The following is a 17,604-nucleotide window of genomic DNA, read 5'->3' on the forward strand; positions in this document are numbered from 1 at the left end:
TAGAGAAACCATCTAAATAAACAAAATGGTGCTGGTTTCGCCTTATTGGCAAGAAAATGCCTCTTGGTCTACTCATAATCTTTTGCCTTCCTTGATGCCTGTTGAGTTGCATAGCCCCTGAGGTCTGTAAAGGTCAACTCCACTACTATGTGACTAGGCAATTCTTCCTTGACCATTTCCTTCCCATTCTTGGTAGAAAAGGAACATGCTTACCTCACAATAAAATAATTTATCAGGAGGCCCAAATGGCGTTCAGCAAATTCTGGTCCCAGAGCAGCAACTCAAATGTTGTAGTTGCATGTAGCATAAAACCCAAGAAAGCATTGCTTTCTCAAAATATTATGTTTGGATGACAGAAAGCGTGTAAAATTAACCCACCTCACCCCAAATCCCTTCCTAATGTTCTTTCCCTGTTCTCCAACCGACCACTCACTCATCACCTCCTGTCTCCTTTCCTACCTCCCCTTCCTGCTACTAGATCTCGGTTGGTAGCCAGGCAACCAGCTCAGATCTGCAGAGAGCGTCTAGAGTTGGCTTTTCTCCGGTTTTGTACCACCCACTCCTCACATCATCTGACTGATCAGATAATCTACAAAAGTCAGTGATGTGGGAGTATAATGGGGAGCTTCATTCAGCCTACATAACACAACACATTTCTTCCTGATGGATTAAGAAATGGGACCAAAAAAAGTTCATGAGTGGGAAAAGAGTCTCCAGGCTCTGCTTCTGTGACCAGTCAAATGCCTGTAGACAGCAACTTAAATAACTCTGCTTCGGAAAAATAGGTTACTTGGTACATTGCCACGAATATGCTTATGAAGAGAAATGTCTGGCATGCAGGTTTTCATTGTATAAGAGTATTCCAAAATGTCAAAAGAGGTAACATAAAAATGTGATTTTAACAGAAGAAAAAAAGCTGATCAAATTTTGTAATTAATATAAGTAAAAACTAGATTTTCTTATTTGTAAAGAAACCAGTCAAATGTCTCAACCTTCCTTTTGAGAAAACAGCTCATGTTCCTGTATTTTAAAATGGGGGCAAGGCACACGTGTGTGCGTGTGTGTGTGTGTGTGTGTGTGTGTGTGTGTTGGGGTGGGGGCAGTCAACTCATTTTCTTGGCCATGTTGCTAGGCAACACAGAAGGAAAAAATAGAAGTAGCTACTGTTTTCCAATCTGCAGTAAAAAGAGTTAATTTATTCTTTGAAGTGTCTTCTTTTAGCACATGCCATCTTTCACTTATTTCAGTATTTCCTGCATAGGAGTATAGCCAATCATTTGAGAAGACCATTAACCAAATTTGAAACAGGATCAGTTTTTAGGGATCTTCTAGGCCCATTTTAACTGGGAGGGATTATTTGATGCAGTTGCCTATATGCCAAGATGAAAGCTCCTCTGGCTAAAGCATCTGGGAATGCCTTCATGCACTGACACAGCACATGGATGGGGAGGTTCATTTATGGCCTAAATTCAAAAGCTTGGAAATGGAACCATCTTAGAATATACCCAGTGCCCTGCCTCACAACATGTGCTCAATAAATGTTTTCAGATGGTATAAACCCTTTGTCCTCCTAAAACAAATGGGATTGTTTTTTTCTCTCAAGTATGGTGTTTGCACTGATCGTTTAAATGGTAAAATGAAGAATCTATAAGAAAGCCATATCTTATAATCATTCCCCAAGTGCTGGAAATGTTAATTATATAAGCCAATAGCCACAGAGCTGAATGGAAATTTTCTGCCTCAGTTGGACAAAATCATACTGAAGTGGAAATACAGAAAGCAGAAGAAGCGAATTCTAGCCCCATTCTGCCAAGAAAGGGACATCTGAGCACAGCTTTACATCCCTAAACTGGAGGTCTCCTCAATAAACAAGCAAGGAGAGGAGCTCCCATTTGCAGCGGGAATTCCCAATCACTCTTAATCTCAACAACTAAGCATAAATGACACCAATAAATCTTTAATCTGAGTTTAATTAGCTCAAAGAATAAAGACAGATTTCTATGCTAGGTGTACTCTCCAAAGCATACACTCTAAGAGACAGAATGTTCTCAGAAAGAGGGCCCTTCCTGCTCTGTATCCAATGGCAGTCCCTATAGATTGACGCCTCACTGGGTGACGTTCTCAAGAAAAGAATGACCTTCCTTCACTCAAGGACAGGCCTTTAGGAGAGTAAATAAATTTGGCCAATTCTTTGAGTTGTTCACAAATGATTCCAACACCTTAAAATTCCAAATTAGACTGTGGCCAAGAAGAAACCATAGTGAAAACACTCAAATGAACGTAGAATGGAATTATTGGGCTTTCTGTCTGGAAAGAGGCTCCTTGTTTTGTTTTGTGTTTCCAACAGAGACCCAGAAAAGATAATAGGCTTATCTAAGATACCACGGCCATTTAGCGGACAAGCTGGCGTCAAATCCCAGGCTTCATCGAACGCTCAAAACAAGTTCCACCTGATGCCGGGTGAATCAGTGAAGAAAGATAACCAAACTTGATATTTGGTGCAACAGGCTCCAAAGGAGATGGGAACCAACTGAATCTCCCTGCCCCGCACTCTTAGACATCTGGCAGCCTAAAGACACAACCTGTGCAGAAATCTTGAAGAGAGGGCCTTCCATCCTGGATGACACGTAATTTTGTGGAACTCAGAAGTTTTGTTTTAAAACACATAATAAAAGAAACCAAACTCAAGAATCTAGTGTTTGAGTGCAGTAGACTGCAAGGAGTTCTCGCTTATTAAAGTGTTCAGTGAGCACCATCATGAAACCTCCTAGGAGCGTACATTCCCCCCACCTTGCGTCTGAAATCAGGACCATAAAGGGCCTTCCGTTTTTGGCATTGTACCTCCCCCTTTGCCCCCTTCCCACTACTTTTATTTTTGCCTTGGTATTACTGGAAAAGACAAACAGTACAGGTTGTGACAGGATAAGAACAGTAGTCTCTCCATCCTGAAAGAAGCACTAACCCTCACCCTCTTCCTTAGGGTGGAGAAGCTAACAGTTTCCAGTAACTTTTTCACTGTGGTCTCCAAGCTCAGCCAAATTCTCCATAAATGCAAGTAGTGATGAAAAGGTGCTCAATGTGGGTTTGATCCACAAAAGCACATGTCATAGGTTCCCATCCCCTACCTTATGGACCCTCTGCTGCTCTGGGGCCCCATCCATACCATAAGCAATTTTCCACCAGGGCCCTCCCCTCCATTCACAGCACTTCTTCTTTCCCTTAATGGTGATATCTAATCAAACTCATCACAACTAAGAAGGCTTACAAACTAGTGCTAATAAAGCCTGTGCATTCAGAACAGAAAGAGGAGAGTATGTAAAAGTGAAGTAGCAAAGGTGTATTCTTCTCAGAGTTAAGATTTGGACAAGGTTACAGAGAAGCTAAAAGCCCTGAGTTCTAGCTAAACCACAGTAATAAGCAACCCCTCATTGGTCACCTCCTGTTCTAGCTTAGATATCGCCTAGAGACGAGCAGCACGATTTGCTGGCACCTGTACCTGTCTGCACCAAGGCTGAGACAGGTCTGAAACAAGCAGCTTGCTTATTTCCTTACCCTCTGCTTCCGCAGGCTTCCTGGGCTGGTGGGTGATGGGCTTGGCGACTTGCCTGAGCGCGGAGTAGAGAGCTGACTACCAGGGGTTCCATTAACTAGAAATACAAAGAATCACACACAGAGAAAAATGGCACGTTAAATAATTTTCATGACAAATCATCTTCTGCAAGAAATAAACAATTATATAGAGAGCCATCTACTAGAACTCTAGACACCCTTCCATATGTACACTGAGGAAGAGCTTTGGGGAAGTAACCTTCAGAGAGTCACAGTTTTGTAAATCCTGTGTTTCATAGAACAGCAGGTTACAGAATTATTTTTTAAGATGTACCTTTCACAACTTTCCTGATGAATGTATTAATGATGTCTTTAACTGTGCCAGCAGGGACTTTAGGAATGTATGGTCCTGAGACATTTTCAATGAGATTAATCCTTAACTCTTCAGTTTAGCTACCTAGTACTACCCAGCAGGAATAAATATAAGCACAGATCACCAGTGACATTCCAGTGACCTGATAAATAGATCACTGTATTTGTATAATTAATAACTCACTTCTAGAAAAATGTCCTGCATCCACCTGTGTCTTGTCCATCCCCCTAGCCTGATTGTGATGGACCTGCCTTGAACAGGACAGTCATTGGCCACAGATGCTGAGAAACTCCTCACAGTTTCTCTTTGCTGCCTTTGAAAAGAAAAACTGCTAACAAGTTCAAATCACTGGAATTCTACCCAGTTCTCAAGAGTTTTATGCACATTTTCACTAAACTGAACTAAAGCCACAGAACTCAAGTAAGCCATTCTTTTCTCTAAGTAACATCATCTCTAACAACAGATGAAACACTTAAAGACATGGTTTTATAAAGATGTATCAGGTCGCCTCTATTTTACCTGTAAAAATGGCATTACAGCCCCACAGTCAGTGAAGTAGAATTAACCAGGAGACACATAGATTCTTGAGGGTGCAAAATAAATGCTTTCCACAAGGGAGAGCAGCAATGCATTTCACTTACCTTCTATGAGTTCTAACATGGACACAGTCTTAGTGTTGGACCTGAATACCAACGGCGGAATCCCGTCTCAGCACTAAGCCAAGCACCCGCAGAAACGGGAATCAGTTGGATGAGTTTAAGGATGGCTAAGGCTGCTCCCAGAGCAGGCTGAATGAGATGCAGGATTCATCAGCAGATGCCTTTTCTGCGTAAAGCTGACGTCTCCCAAGCAGCAGTGGGAGGTGCAGGTTCTGTCTTAGGCTACATCAAAGGTGTCAATTAAGCCTCTTGCCAACAGCAACCCCCATCCCGACACCACTCCCTTCCGGAAGCCCCAGTGCTGTCAGTACTTTGCACTGAATCATAATGAAGTGGCCCTGGGGGCAAGAGATCCAGTGACTCATCTGAGAATCGAAATGACAATAACTCTTCTAAAGCCTGGTGACTACCAGGTAATCAGGAAACCCTCACACAATTCAGTGGCAAGGTAGGATGTTTATTGATTTTTCGCACTTGATGTTTTCCCAAAAACTTACAACCCTGGAAAGTGGGAAGCTCCTTGTTTTGTCATCTCCTCCAAAGACCTTAAAAAATGTCACATACCCCATGCTGCATTAATTTGTAGTTTTGCTTTTGAAATGTATTTGGCAACTCCTAAAAATAGAAACCTAAAAACTATGAATTTTTTTTTTTTTTTTTGCAGAGAGAGTGAACTGGAAAGCTGAGAATGCTTTAATTTGCTTGCATGCCACCATCCTGTCTTTGCTGAGTGAACTTCACACTCGGACCTCATCACATTAGCCTTCCTCAGCCAGTAGCCTCTAAGGAAGGGGCTCAGAAATAGACAAGGATTAAAGACAAGGGCAGAAGCAGAGCCTATAACTAGTAAGAAAGGGATGCCTTACTGGTTGGCTGGAGAACACATTGTGTGAATATAATATTTTCTTTACCCACCTGCATTCTACTGCACATCTTTATGTCATACCTAAAGGCTACATAGATTGGAGGGAAAAAATGAGCAAATAGGGAAGCAAACACAGTGTTAACACTTTTCACTTTGAGACTCTGATCTTATCCAGCTAATGGAAAATGAAGAAAAAGAGACAAAGGGCTCACAAGAAAACAGTCTCAGGAATACCTTGCTTTAAAAAGTAAAACAAAACAATAAAAGCCTGTATGTATTTAGTAAGTATCCATCATATGTGTATTTTTAAGGCATTTTTTGAAAGGCATTTATTTTTATTGAAGGCATTTTTATGCACCAGTCAATGCACTTAGACCTTTTATATATGAACATATATGCATCTGTATGCATCAGTATGTATATATATTACATCATTTAACTCACACAATAACTCTATAAGATTGGCAGTATCATTTCCACCCATTTTACAGGTGAGGAAATTGAGGCTTACAGATGTTGAGTCATTTGACAAGCAAATATGGAGCAGAGCCTAAAATCTAACCTAGGCAGTTCAAAACCTGCAGTCTTACTACTACCTTGCCTTACTGTGCCAGCCCTTTAACCTACAGGTAAACCAGAGAACTAAGCTAGTAATTACAATAAAGTATTTTGAGAGGGGAGGTGAGGCAGGATAGATAGTCAAGGAAGTGACCACGTTCTCGGGATGCAGCATTGGTGGTGACCTCACAGCCAACACAATAAGCCTTGGCATTCACATCGTAATTGAGCTCATTTAAGCAAAGCTATCTTCAGGAGGGACTGTCCCTTCTCTAGGGCATGTGCATTTTGATTTTAATTGTCATCAAACTGACCCTTTGCTCATTTATAGTAAAAAACACAGCCCTGGGTGGAGATTTAAGATGCTAATGAGACATGTGATATATGAACACGCACATACAGCTACAGTGCATGTGCACCCAGAGGACCACCCAGAACATGCTTACTAGCAACACCTCTTCCCAACTCCTTATGAATTATCATGTAAGACTCCCACCAAGGGGGTTTCTCTAGCAATAATCAACACTGCCTCACCCTTGCAAGCAGCCCACCCTGAACTCTCTCTCTCAGGGTATACTGTCTATTCTGCATCTAACTTTCAAAATACTCTTTTCCTTTTGCAGTGAATGACTCTCTGCTGCATCTCCTTTGCTGTGTGTCTTTTGTTTAAATTCTTTTAAACTAAGAAGACAAGAACCAAGGTATCACAACAGCCATTAACAGAAGTATTGGGTGTTGCAATTGGAATCCTAATAACCAACAGTGAGAGTTGGCCTATGCCCTTCATAGAGGGCAGTGGATACAGAAGTTAGCCTGGTGAAGCAAGGGGGGGCACAATGAAGGAAAAGTGTCCTCAGCCCAGGGATCTCCTGTTTCAGGGCTGGATACAAGAAAGGAGGCCAGTGTGGTACACTGAAGAGACTTAAATAACTAAGTAAAGCAAGTAAGTGGGGTTGGAGGTGGAGGAATGTCAGGAATGAGATGGAGGCAGGGGCCGCATAGTGAGTAGGGCTTTAAAATTCATGTTAAGGAGTTTGGTTTTTATCCAAAGGGCAATGAGAAGAAAAACAAAAACAAAAACAAAGATTTTAAGCAGGCGCCACAGGATCAGGCTTGCATTTGAAAATGCTCTCCAGCTCTTGCCCTGTCAAGAATGGATTAGAGGGAAACAATACTGGGTGCAAGGAGAATGTCAAGGTAGGAGAGAGTGGGGCACATTTAAGGGTCCTATGGTAGAGATGCTGAGGTGGCTGATCTAGGGTAGTGTCATGGGGTGGAGGTAAATGGAAACGTTCCAGAGAAATGTAAGAGGTAAAAACTATAGAACTTGGTAATTGATTGGCTGTAGAAGATTAAGGCCAAAAGGGAGCATGTTTGAAGAAGAGTTTGGACACTTTGAACGGAAGCACCTTAGGTAACATCAGTTCTGCCATGTAAGTTGGTGCAATGTTTTCTTTTTTAGATGAAGAAACATGTTTAGTCGAGTAACTTGTCCAAAGACAAACAGCTGGAAGATGGCAGAGTTAAAGCTGGATTTCATTTAGGTCTTACTCAAAAAACTTTGCACTTTTCCCATGAGTGGCTGGTCCTGGCACCTCAGGGCATGTCCAGAACCCTCCTAGCATCTGCAGGGCTGAGGATGCCTAGGCTTCTCTCTCTACCACTGGGACACTCAGATCTGCCTCCTTTAGGCAAGGTTATTGCAATGGTAATTGTGGTTTTTGCCATTAAAAGTAAAGCAAAAACTGCAATTACTTTTGCACCAACCTAATAAAACCACCGGCCTCAGTGCTTCTATTTGCATCGCCATCTCTAGAAAAATGAAACTCAAGTGCCAGACAAGTCATTTACAATCAAATGCTTTTGGAACACAACTTGTCTGAACATTGGGAACAGCATGTACTCTTAGGGTCAGAGCTCTGTTCAGACTCTTCCTCTTGGCCATACAGAAGAGCATTAGCAACTTCTTAAAATGGTTCTTGACATCCAGAAAGCATTACACACCTTCTTGTTGAATCACTGCTGGGATAAATAATTTTCTTTCATAAATAAGTTTGACACATGTACTGAGTACACTTGGTTTTTACTCTGTAATGCCAGAAGTTTCTAAGTGCCAATAACAAGGCTTTGTGACTTATTTAATAGAACTTATTAAAATTCAACTTAAAATGGCATTATTTTTTCAGAGGCCCTTATTACACAATTCTTTATCTTGAATGGGAACAATTAAACTAACACGGTTGTTGTTAAACAGCCAAGCAGGGCTGAACAATTAATTATTTCAATCTGAATCCACTAAACTCTGAATTAGTAAAGAACTCATTAGAACCGCTGCCTTTACCCAGTTCTGGTCTCCTTTGCTTTTATCTGTATAGGTACATTTTCTTATTTTAAAAAATAGGAAATGTCATCCTTTGCTGTGCTTGTTACCCTTGAATGAGAAGTGCTCAACTTCAAAATGGATCATTCACTGATACCATGATGACCAATTAACATCACTGGCCACCAAAGAGCTGTGGAAGAAATCTCACTGCAGAGCTGACTTCTATCCCTCCCGACGGTACATGACCCTCCTTTATTTCGACTCAGCTGTCACCTAAGCCTGTCAGGGATCCAACAGCATATACCGGTCACAGCGCATTGTTGAATAATACTCCTCAGGAAGTGTGCAGATCCACCTTTTCCTTCATCATTTCAGACAGGTGAACCAACTCTTCTTCACTAACTGGAGCCACGAGTCCAGGGCCCTAGATATCAACCTATCAGCACACATAGTGTACACTTAGTACATGCTAGATTCTTATTGCTCCCTGTCCCCAAGATGCTTATGATTAAACATCAAAGTTACTTTAAAAAATCTAGAATTTGGAAATACTTGGCTTAATTTACAAATTCATTGCCCTTTTAAATGACTTTCCACGCATATGTAGGTTAACCCTTCTTTTTGCAGTCGCGTTCCTAAAAGTCTCAGACACCAAGTGAAAGCTGAATGTTAGTAAGTGTCTCAAATTGGTTCTGAAGTCAGAGAAATCTCCAAGCGAGACTATCTAATTAAAAGATGTGCAACTTTTTGGACGTGAAATCCACCTTACTGTTTCCCTGTCTTCTTTTAGCACTTAAGGAGGCTCATTTATTTCTGGTGCTGCACTTGTCAAGATTTGGGGAGAGAATGTGTTTGCATATATGTGTGTGTCCTTGGGTTTGGGGGTGGCGATTCAGGCACGCTGCCAGGGAGATCTGGCTTCCTGCCTTAGACTCTCCTTTACTCCCTAATCATGGTGTAGGCTGTTCATTCCCTAAAATCTCTTTCTCAGCTTTTGTTCCTTGCTTGCCACATTATTGAGAAGGAAAAAAAATGCAGGGGGTGGGGGGTGCATAGGGAATCAGTTGAGACCAAGAGAAAAGAGACAACTACCTAACAGAGGGAAGAAGACGTACTTTTCCCCTAATTTTAGCTTCTTGGGTGCTCACCTCATAGGTGAGGTGGAGCTCTGATTTTCTCCATGTCTGTTTCCTCTTCTTGAACTGAGACAATGGGTCCAATTCAAAGAAACCATCTACTGAGAATAATGGGAAGGAGGGGCCCCAGGAACAGAGGAGAGGGAGACAGGGACACAGCTCTGTGAATTAATTTTTTAAATAAATACTTACAAAGGCTCCAAACCTCAGGAAATTCAGGCAACAGCTCCTAGTGTTCCTCAATTCATTCATGTGGTCAACATTTACCCAGTAGTTACCATGAACTCACAGTCACTGTAGAATGCACAAAGAACCCCTGCTCTCAGACTTTACAACTGAGCAAGGTGATGCAACATGTCATCTGTGAATCAGCTGCTGCAGTACTGCAGGGCTGGGGAAGACCCTGGACAGCGAGGTGATCCGGGAAAGGGGCAGAGGTCTGCAGGGCCAAATTGGGTGAGTGGGCTTTAGACAGCTGAAGAGACAGAGGAAGACATTCTAGCTAGGCCAAGTGAGAGGAATAAAGGGATGAGGTGGAAAAGCCCAAACTGGGGACAATTTAAATTTGTTTCTAGGATGGAGCATGGGTCCAGAGAAGAAATGGGGGACATGAGTGGAAAGGAAGATGTCCTTCACTTGAGAACAAGTTCAGACTTTATTTGGCACACAACAGGTGATGGCAGCAGGTTGGACATTGGTGCCCAGGGCAGATGTAAGATAAAGTGGGAGGACACCAGCCAGCAATGGCATCACCACAGGGAGAATGGTGACCCACTGAGTGTGGACAGGGTGGAGAGAAAAGAGTTGGTGACGATTTGGGGTACAAGAAAAAAAATTTAATTAAACAATAAAAAAAGACCAACTAGAGTCCTGTGATGTAAAATTAGGACATTTTTGGATCTGATCCCTATCAGCTGGGATCCAAGAACAGGCTATGGTCGTGATAGGGGAATTGGGGACCACAAGCACCAAGGGTCAGGGTGGATGAGGGTCCTGGGGTTGATCCCTACCAACCAATTGCTGCAGGACAGCTCCTGCTAGAGTAAAGCCTGGAGCCAGCCTGGGAAAGGACCCACGGTGACCACCAAAAATCACACTCCCAGACCAGGTCCCCCTGCCATCTGGTATTGCCCATTCCTTCATAGGCCACAGTGGTGTCCTCACTGCTGAATCCTACGATCCCCATTCAGTTCTCATGCTACCTGACATCTCAACATCAAGCATTTCTGCCCCGTCCTTCATCTCAAAACTTTCTGCCCCTTTGACTTCTGTCCCTGTACTCTTAACTGTTCTTCCCTGCTTCTGCTGATTGCTCTTAGAAATGCAGACTTCTGGCCAGGCACAGTGGCTCACGCCTGTAATCCCAGCACTTTGGGAGGCCGAGGCAGGTAGATCACGAGGTCAGAAGATCGAGACCACCCTGGATAACATAGTGAAACCCCGTCTCTACTAAAAAAAAAAATACAAAAAATTAGCCGGGCGTGGTGGCGGGCACCTGTAGTCCCAGCTACTCGGAGGCTGAGGCGGGAGAATGGCATGAACCCGGGAGGCGGAGCTAGCAGTGAGCGGAGATTGCGCCCACTGCACTCCAGCCTGGGTGACAGAGCGAGACTCCGTCTCAAAAAAAAAAAAAAAAAGAAAGAAATGCAGACTTCCCTCCCCCATGGTTCCATTTTCATCTTTACAAATCTCTTGTTGAGGCAGCGGGGAGGTACCTTATGTTTCTATTATTCAAATCACTACAATATACCAGGGTCTCCCAAATATATATTGTTAGCGCAGATCTCCTGACTTAGAACAGTTATTTATTTCCAATTGCTTACAGACATTTCCAAATCGCCTCACACTCCACATGTCTAAAACGAAACTCATTCCTTACCTCTCCTCATCCAACAAACCTGCTTCCTATCTCTGATCCCTCTCTCTTCTTCTAGCCTCACATCCAGTTAAATTTCTGGTTTCATTTCCCTTTGAGGTCTCCCCCAGCTCTTTCGGTTCTGTCTTGACAATTTCATTCCAGGATGACTACAATGGCCTCATAGAGCCTTCCTGGCCCTTGGCCTTTCATGTGTAGCAATTTTTTCCACTGCCATGCCACTGTTTCCAAAACTCAACTGCTATCTTTCATGGCACTGTGAAAAATCCCCTTTCACTTCATAATACCTACAATCTACAGCAAAAACATACTTCCACGACCCTGTGCAATTTGACCACAACCAACGGGGCTACCACCATCTTTCCAACTCTTTCTTAGAATTCTATCCTGCATTTTTATTGAACAAGCAACTATTCCCTAACTATGCCATATAGTTTAATGTCTTTGTGCCTTAGCTCACATTGGGAGGGAATGCCCTCCTGGCCCTTTTTTACATCCAAATTTATAAATCCTTTTCTCTTGGAAGAGCTTTCTGACCCTATTAATGAGATCTAACCTGTTTCCTCTAGGTCATCACAGCACTTATTACACTATTATAGTTACATGGCGTACAGTCAAGTACCACAAAACAATGTTTTGGTCAACAAGGGACCATATATCTGATGGTGGTCCCACAAGATTACAATTCTGTGTTTTCACTGCACCTTTTCTATGTTTACACCTGTTGAGATGTGCAAATGCTTATCATTGGTTACAATTGCTAGGATATTCAGTACAATAACATACTGTATAGGTTTATAGCCTAGGAGCAATAGGCCATACCACATAGCCATGTGTGTAGCAGGCTATACCATCTAGGTTTGTGTATGTACACTCTAGGGTGTTCGCACAATGGCAAAATTGCCTAATAACACATTTCTTGGAACACATCCCCATCATTAAGCAACACATAGCTGTATATGTTTCTCTCCCTACTATAATATAAGCAACTTGAAGGCAAGGACTGTGGTTTAATCATCTTTGCACCCTTGGGACCTAATGCATGTCTGGAACACAGTAGATACTCAGGAAATATTTAATTAACCTGGGGCATTAACTGTGAGAAATTTATACAAGCAGTTGATGTAGGTTGCTGCCCCCAAGTAGACAGTAAGTCAAGATAATGGTTAAAGGCTTTGAAGAGTATCTTTGGAGGTTCTGCTGGGGTGAACACTAGGAAGAATTGGTGGGTGCAGAGAAAGGAGAAATGGAAGGAGGGATGAGCCTTACATGCAGCCAGAAATTCCAAAGACACAAGGGATGAATCACCAACCTCTCGATTTTCTTGATGCATTTTGTTCTCAACAATTTCCTTGGAGCTCCAAAGCAAAAAAGATTCTCCATAGACTGTATAAGGCTGAATTCTCTACACTAAAGGAAAAGACTGAACTCAAAATTAATAGCTGGCAATCTGCCTTTGAAGGTGTTTGATATAAATCAAAAGAATTTGACAAACTGGACTAGTAGTGAGCTGATTAAAATTCTCTTCACTTCCTCAGCTTTGATTCTTATCTGCATATGTTGCATAAAATATTTTTATAGAACTGTAAAAAAGTAAAATTTAAATAGCATGAATAAAAAGACTTTAGGATTTCTGGAGTAACATAGAAGTAAGTTTTAAGGCTGGGTGTTCAGAATGGTGCTTCGTCATGGTAGACGTTCATTAACTGAGCCATTTGGGTTTTCCTTCTTTCAAATGTTTGCCCTTGCATCTCCAGCACCCAACGTTGCTGGTCCACTATAGATTCTCAATGCATACTGAATGAATGAATGGTTGTTGCCATGAATGTTTCTACTCTATAAGCTTCTGAAGGGCAGGAAAGTACATTATCTCATATTGGAATTGAAAGGTGTGAGGCACTCATTGGGCCTCAGTTATGTCTGCTATGGGTTCCACAGACAGAGATTCTAAATACAGGGTATCATTCTATGATAAAAAGTTGGCTATCTAAATGGAAATAAAAACTGTAAAACAAACAAAAAAAACTCCATTTTTCTTCTCTCTTTTTTTTTTTTGGAATGGGGTCTCACTCTGGCATCCAAGCTGGAGTGCAGTGGTGTGATCATGGCTGACTTTAGCCTCAAACTCCTAGGCTCAAGACGTCATGTCACCTCAGCCTCCCAAGTAGCTGGGACCACAGGTGTGCACCATTACACCCAGCTAGTTTTTAAATTTCTTGTAGACACAGGTCTCGGTATGTTGCCTAGGTTGGTCTCAAACTCCTGAGCTCAACCAGTCCTTCTGCCTAGGCCTCCCAAAGTATTGGGATTAAAGGTATAAGCCACCATGCCTGGCCCCAGAGCTTTCCCAAATCCAAGAAAAGATCAAAAATTTGAAATTTGTAAGTTTTAAGGAGGACTGCAGCTGTGAAACTTCAAGATAAACACAGTTTTCTTGTAAGATTAAGAAAACAATATAAAGCCAACTGAAATTTTATCAGTCTTTATTAAAACCAAAGTAATGTATATTTTATTCCTATTTTTAGAGTTATTTTGTTATAATTTCCCTAAGTAGATTTAAAAAATTGCTTAAAAGAATTTTACTTTTGCCACTGCACTCCAACTTGGGTGACAGAGTGAGACCCTGTCTCAAAAATAAAATTAAAGAATTTTACTTTTAACTTATACATTTTACTAGATCTGTGTTCCAAATATATACACATGTATGAAGAGTCAAACCCATATGAAACTCCTTATTCCTTATGATGCTCTTACAGATTCTCATTTCTTTAAGAAGCAGCTAGAAGTCATTTTCCAATTTCTTAGTGATTCATCCTCCAGTGTCTCAGCACGCAATTTGTCTGGAGGCTCTTTACTCTTTTCATGTGTTATTAAGGCTTCTGGTTTCTCTTTGCTAGCTCTGTTTGCCTTCTTTCAGCCTTTTCTGTTATGGAGACTAATCATAATTCAACAGGTATGTGAATCATGTTATCTGTGAGGCCTTGACTCCTATGCTTCTTGAGAATAGGGGCTTTCTTTCATCTCTGCATCATTAGTGCCTAGCAAATGCCTGACACCAGTTGGTCTGTAACTGGTAGTTCTGAAAGTATAAATGAACACCTAACATTAATAAATCACTTTGAACCTCTTTTAGTGCTATGAAGAGAAATGGGTAAGGGACAAAGGGAAGATTTACAGAGGATTCTCATTCTTGTTCTAATGCTGACTTACAAGGGAGGTTTCTGTCCAGCAATGCTATACATCAGGAAGTTGGGGTAAATCATTCACCTCCTGGAACGCTGGTGCCAAGGGACTAATACTTAGGCTTATGTTGCAAGGTGCTGTGATGCTGTGAATTGCAATCTCAAATTAGGCACTAGATTAATTGTTTCCTGGAGATCAAAACTCTAGTAAGTGGAGGTGAAGAAATAGGTATCAAGGACTGCCAGCCTTGTGTGTCTAGAGTACCAGAAGCCCCCGGTGCCAGCCCTGAGTTGCCATTCTGAACTCTGGGACTCAGAGCAAAGCAGTTATCCCAGCCCTGCCTCTGTGTCCTTATTTCTACAAACAGAGATAATAATAACTTGCCTTACTTGCCTGCTGTTAGGAAATTAATAGAAGGATCAAAAAAGATTGAAGAAATAAAAGCCGTATGTAAACTATAATGTTTCAGGTAAATATAAGTTAACCATGTTATATTCATAGCAGCATAGCCCAAAAACTGTGCAGATCTTAACTTTATAATATGCTCCAATTTCTGTATAATATAGGAAACTGAATACTGGAAGTAGAAATTTAAACACTGAAGTAGAAATCATTATAAACTTTGGGTTAACGTTTTGGGGGAAAACAAAGATTCTTTTTTTTTTTTGAGACAGGGTCTCACTCTGTCGTCCAGGCTGGAGTGCAGTTGTGCAATCTCGACTCACTGCAACCTCTGCCTCCCAGGGTCAAGCCATCCTAAGTAGCTGGGACCACAGGAAACAAAGCAACCATCATTCCAGGCTAATTTTTGTTTTTTTTGTTTTTTTTTTTTTTTAGAGACCAGGTTTCACCAGCCTGCCTTGGCCTCCCAAAGTGCTGGGATTACAGGCATGAGCCACCACACCCGGTCTAAAGATGCTTTAACATTAAAAAATCAGGTGGTAGTTGGGTTTGGGCCAATACCAATGTTTATGGAGTATTTAAGTAAAATTCATGTTTGAGTCCATATGATTGATGAAAAACACTAAACAGGCTATTTTAAGAAAATGTGATGTAATCCATATAGAGATAATTCAATGTGCCTTTCCACTAGTTCCAAGAGCTATAGTTGAGTAGGGACAGGAGACCTGGGCCAGAGCAGTGGAGGGGCCCTGAGAGAGGGGCTTCCCTGACATACAGCAGCTACACTTGCCTCTAGGAGAACTGGCAACACTGCCGAACTCCTTAACCTCTGGGCCCGGTTCCAGGGAAAGGAGGTGGTCCTGAGGTCACTGGCACAATCCACACATTTGTGACTGGGAGTTGACTGCCCTGTGAAACTCTCTAAATTGGTACCATCCAAAGGAAAGTGGTAACAAGTCACTTTTGGTAGCAAGTCAGAATCAAGAGATAGTCAGTGCATATAATAATCTCTTATATAATCAGAAAATGATTGCATGTTATCTCTTCCAGGTCAAAATGCAGCAAGTTGAAAATTTTATATACACAAAAAGCTCACATTAAACAAAATATGATCAGTGTTATATAATTAACTTTGACCTAGAAGTTAAAGTGCTAATTTTTCAAGAACATATTAATTTTAGAATGAATTTGGACTCTACTTTCTTTATGAAAATGATACTACTTGGTATGACTTACCTATCACAAATTCCAAGTTAGTGCTGGTCAATTCAGCCAGGTTTCAACTAGAGTTGAAAAGGACTTCAAGGAAAAAATAGAATGTGGAAATGCTTGTTTGGAGCAACCTGTTGATTTTGAGGCAATGTGTCCTACCCATTTTAAACTTCTAAAAGGAATAATTACAAATGTTGGCAGTGACATACAAGTACATTTAATATATTCGCCTATCTTCTTGAGTTTCCAAAATTACTTTTCAGAAATGAATATAAATTCTTACAATGCTGAATAGTGATTACATTACCAGTTAATTATAAAATGAAATTATTGCCTATATGCATAATTATATTTTTAAGATTAGACTCATCAGTCCATTCTTTAACATGTATGCAAGAATCTGATCCATTCCCCATCTTTATTGACTTAAAGGGAGAAGAAAGAAAGAAAGAAAGAGAGAGGGAGAAAGAAAGGGAGAGAGAGAGAAAGAGAGAAAGAAAGAAAGAAAGAAAGAAAGAAAGAAAGAAAGAAAGGAAGGAAGAAAGAAAGAAAGAAAGAAAAAAAGAAAGACCCTAAACCCTGGAGTATCTAGAGTATCTAACAACCTACAGCTCTTTCTTTTTTTTTTTTTTTTGAGGCAGAGTCTCGCTCTGTCTCCCAGGCTGGAGTGCAGTGGCGCCATCTCCGCTCACTGCAAGCTCCGCCTCCCAGGTTCACGCCATTCTCCTGCCTCAGCCTCCCGAGTAGCTGGGACTACAGGCGCCTGCCACCACGCCCGGCTAATTTTTTGTATTTTTAGTAGAGACAGGTTTCACCGTGTTAGCCAGGATGGTCTCGATCTCCTGACCTCATGATCCGCCTGCCTCAGCCTCCCAAAGTGCTGGGATTACAGGCGTGAGCCACCGCACCTGGCCCAACCTACAGCTCTTAACAACAAAACTGCTAAAAACAATGACAATAAAAAGTTAAAAGCTGCAGTGCATATTGATTTTCTTGGAATATCTGTAATATAAAAAACATAAGAATTTGGCTCATTACCCATTATTAGATGCATCTGCCCCACACTTGTTTTTTTATTCATCTTATATACTGAGAGGAAGAAGATAGGAAAGGTTAAGTAAAATTTAAGTCAAAGTTGGTTTGGATGGAGAACTAATTTTGTTTTTTAATATTGATGATTTTTAATAGTATTGATACTATTCATTAATTCATTAATATATTAATTGATACGGTTTCATTAATATAGGCTCTCCTTCTCTTTCACATCCTTCTGTGATTGCATTAAGTAGCCAACATTTTAGGGCAATAGGCTGGCTAGACTTATGACTTTGTTCTCCTTTATTGCTCCATGGGAGTTCATCCTATAGCCCAGATTTATTTATTTCTTTATTATTTGTTTTGAGACGGTGTCTTGCTCTGTCACCCAGGCTGGAGTGCAGTGGCGTGATTTCTGCTCACTGCAACCTCT

The 17,604-nt window shown here is 41.3% G+C and overlaps 1 protein-coding gene across 6 annotated transcripts in view; it reads right to left on the reverse strand.

Annotated features, from left to right (window-relative positions):
• DCLK1 (doublecortin like kinase 1) overlaps positions 1 to 17,604 on the reverse strand; it is a 352,247-nt gene that overhangs the window by 79,657 nt on the left and 254,986 nt on the right. For 3 of the 6 annotated variants that reach the window (XM_003314115.6, XM_003314116.6, XM_003314117.6), the window contains exons 1-2: positions 4,564 to 4,721; positions 3,553 to 3,647 (exon numbers count right to left, since the gene is read on the reverse strand). In XM_003314115.6, coding sequence (XP_003314163.1) covers positions 3,553 to 3,647; positions 4,564 to 4,582 — 114 coding nt within the window. In that variant the 5' untranslated portion in view covers positions 4,583 to 4,721. Of the gene's footprint in view, positions 1 to 3,552; positions 3,648 to 4,563; positions 4,722 to 17,604 lie in introns of those variants that run through there. The other 3 variants (XM_009426862.5, XM_522657.8, XM_009426864.5) reach the window with 1 other exon arrangement.

The sequence above is a fragment of the Pan troglodytes genome, chromosome 14 (assembly GCF_028858775.2).
Source record: "Pan troglodytes isolate AG18354 chromosome 14, NHGRI_mPanTro3-v2.0_pri, whole genome shotgun sequence".
Classification (NCBI taxonomy): domain Eukaryota; kingdom Metazoa; phylum Chordata; class Mammalia; order Primates; family Hominidae; genus Pan; species Pan troglodytes.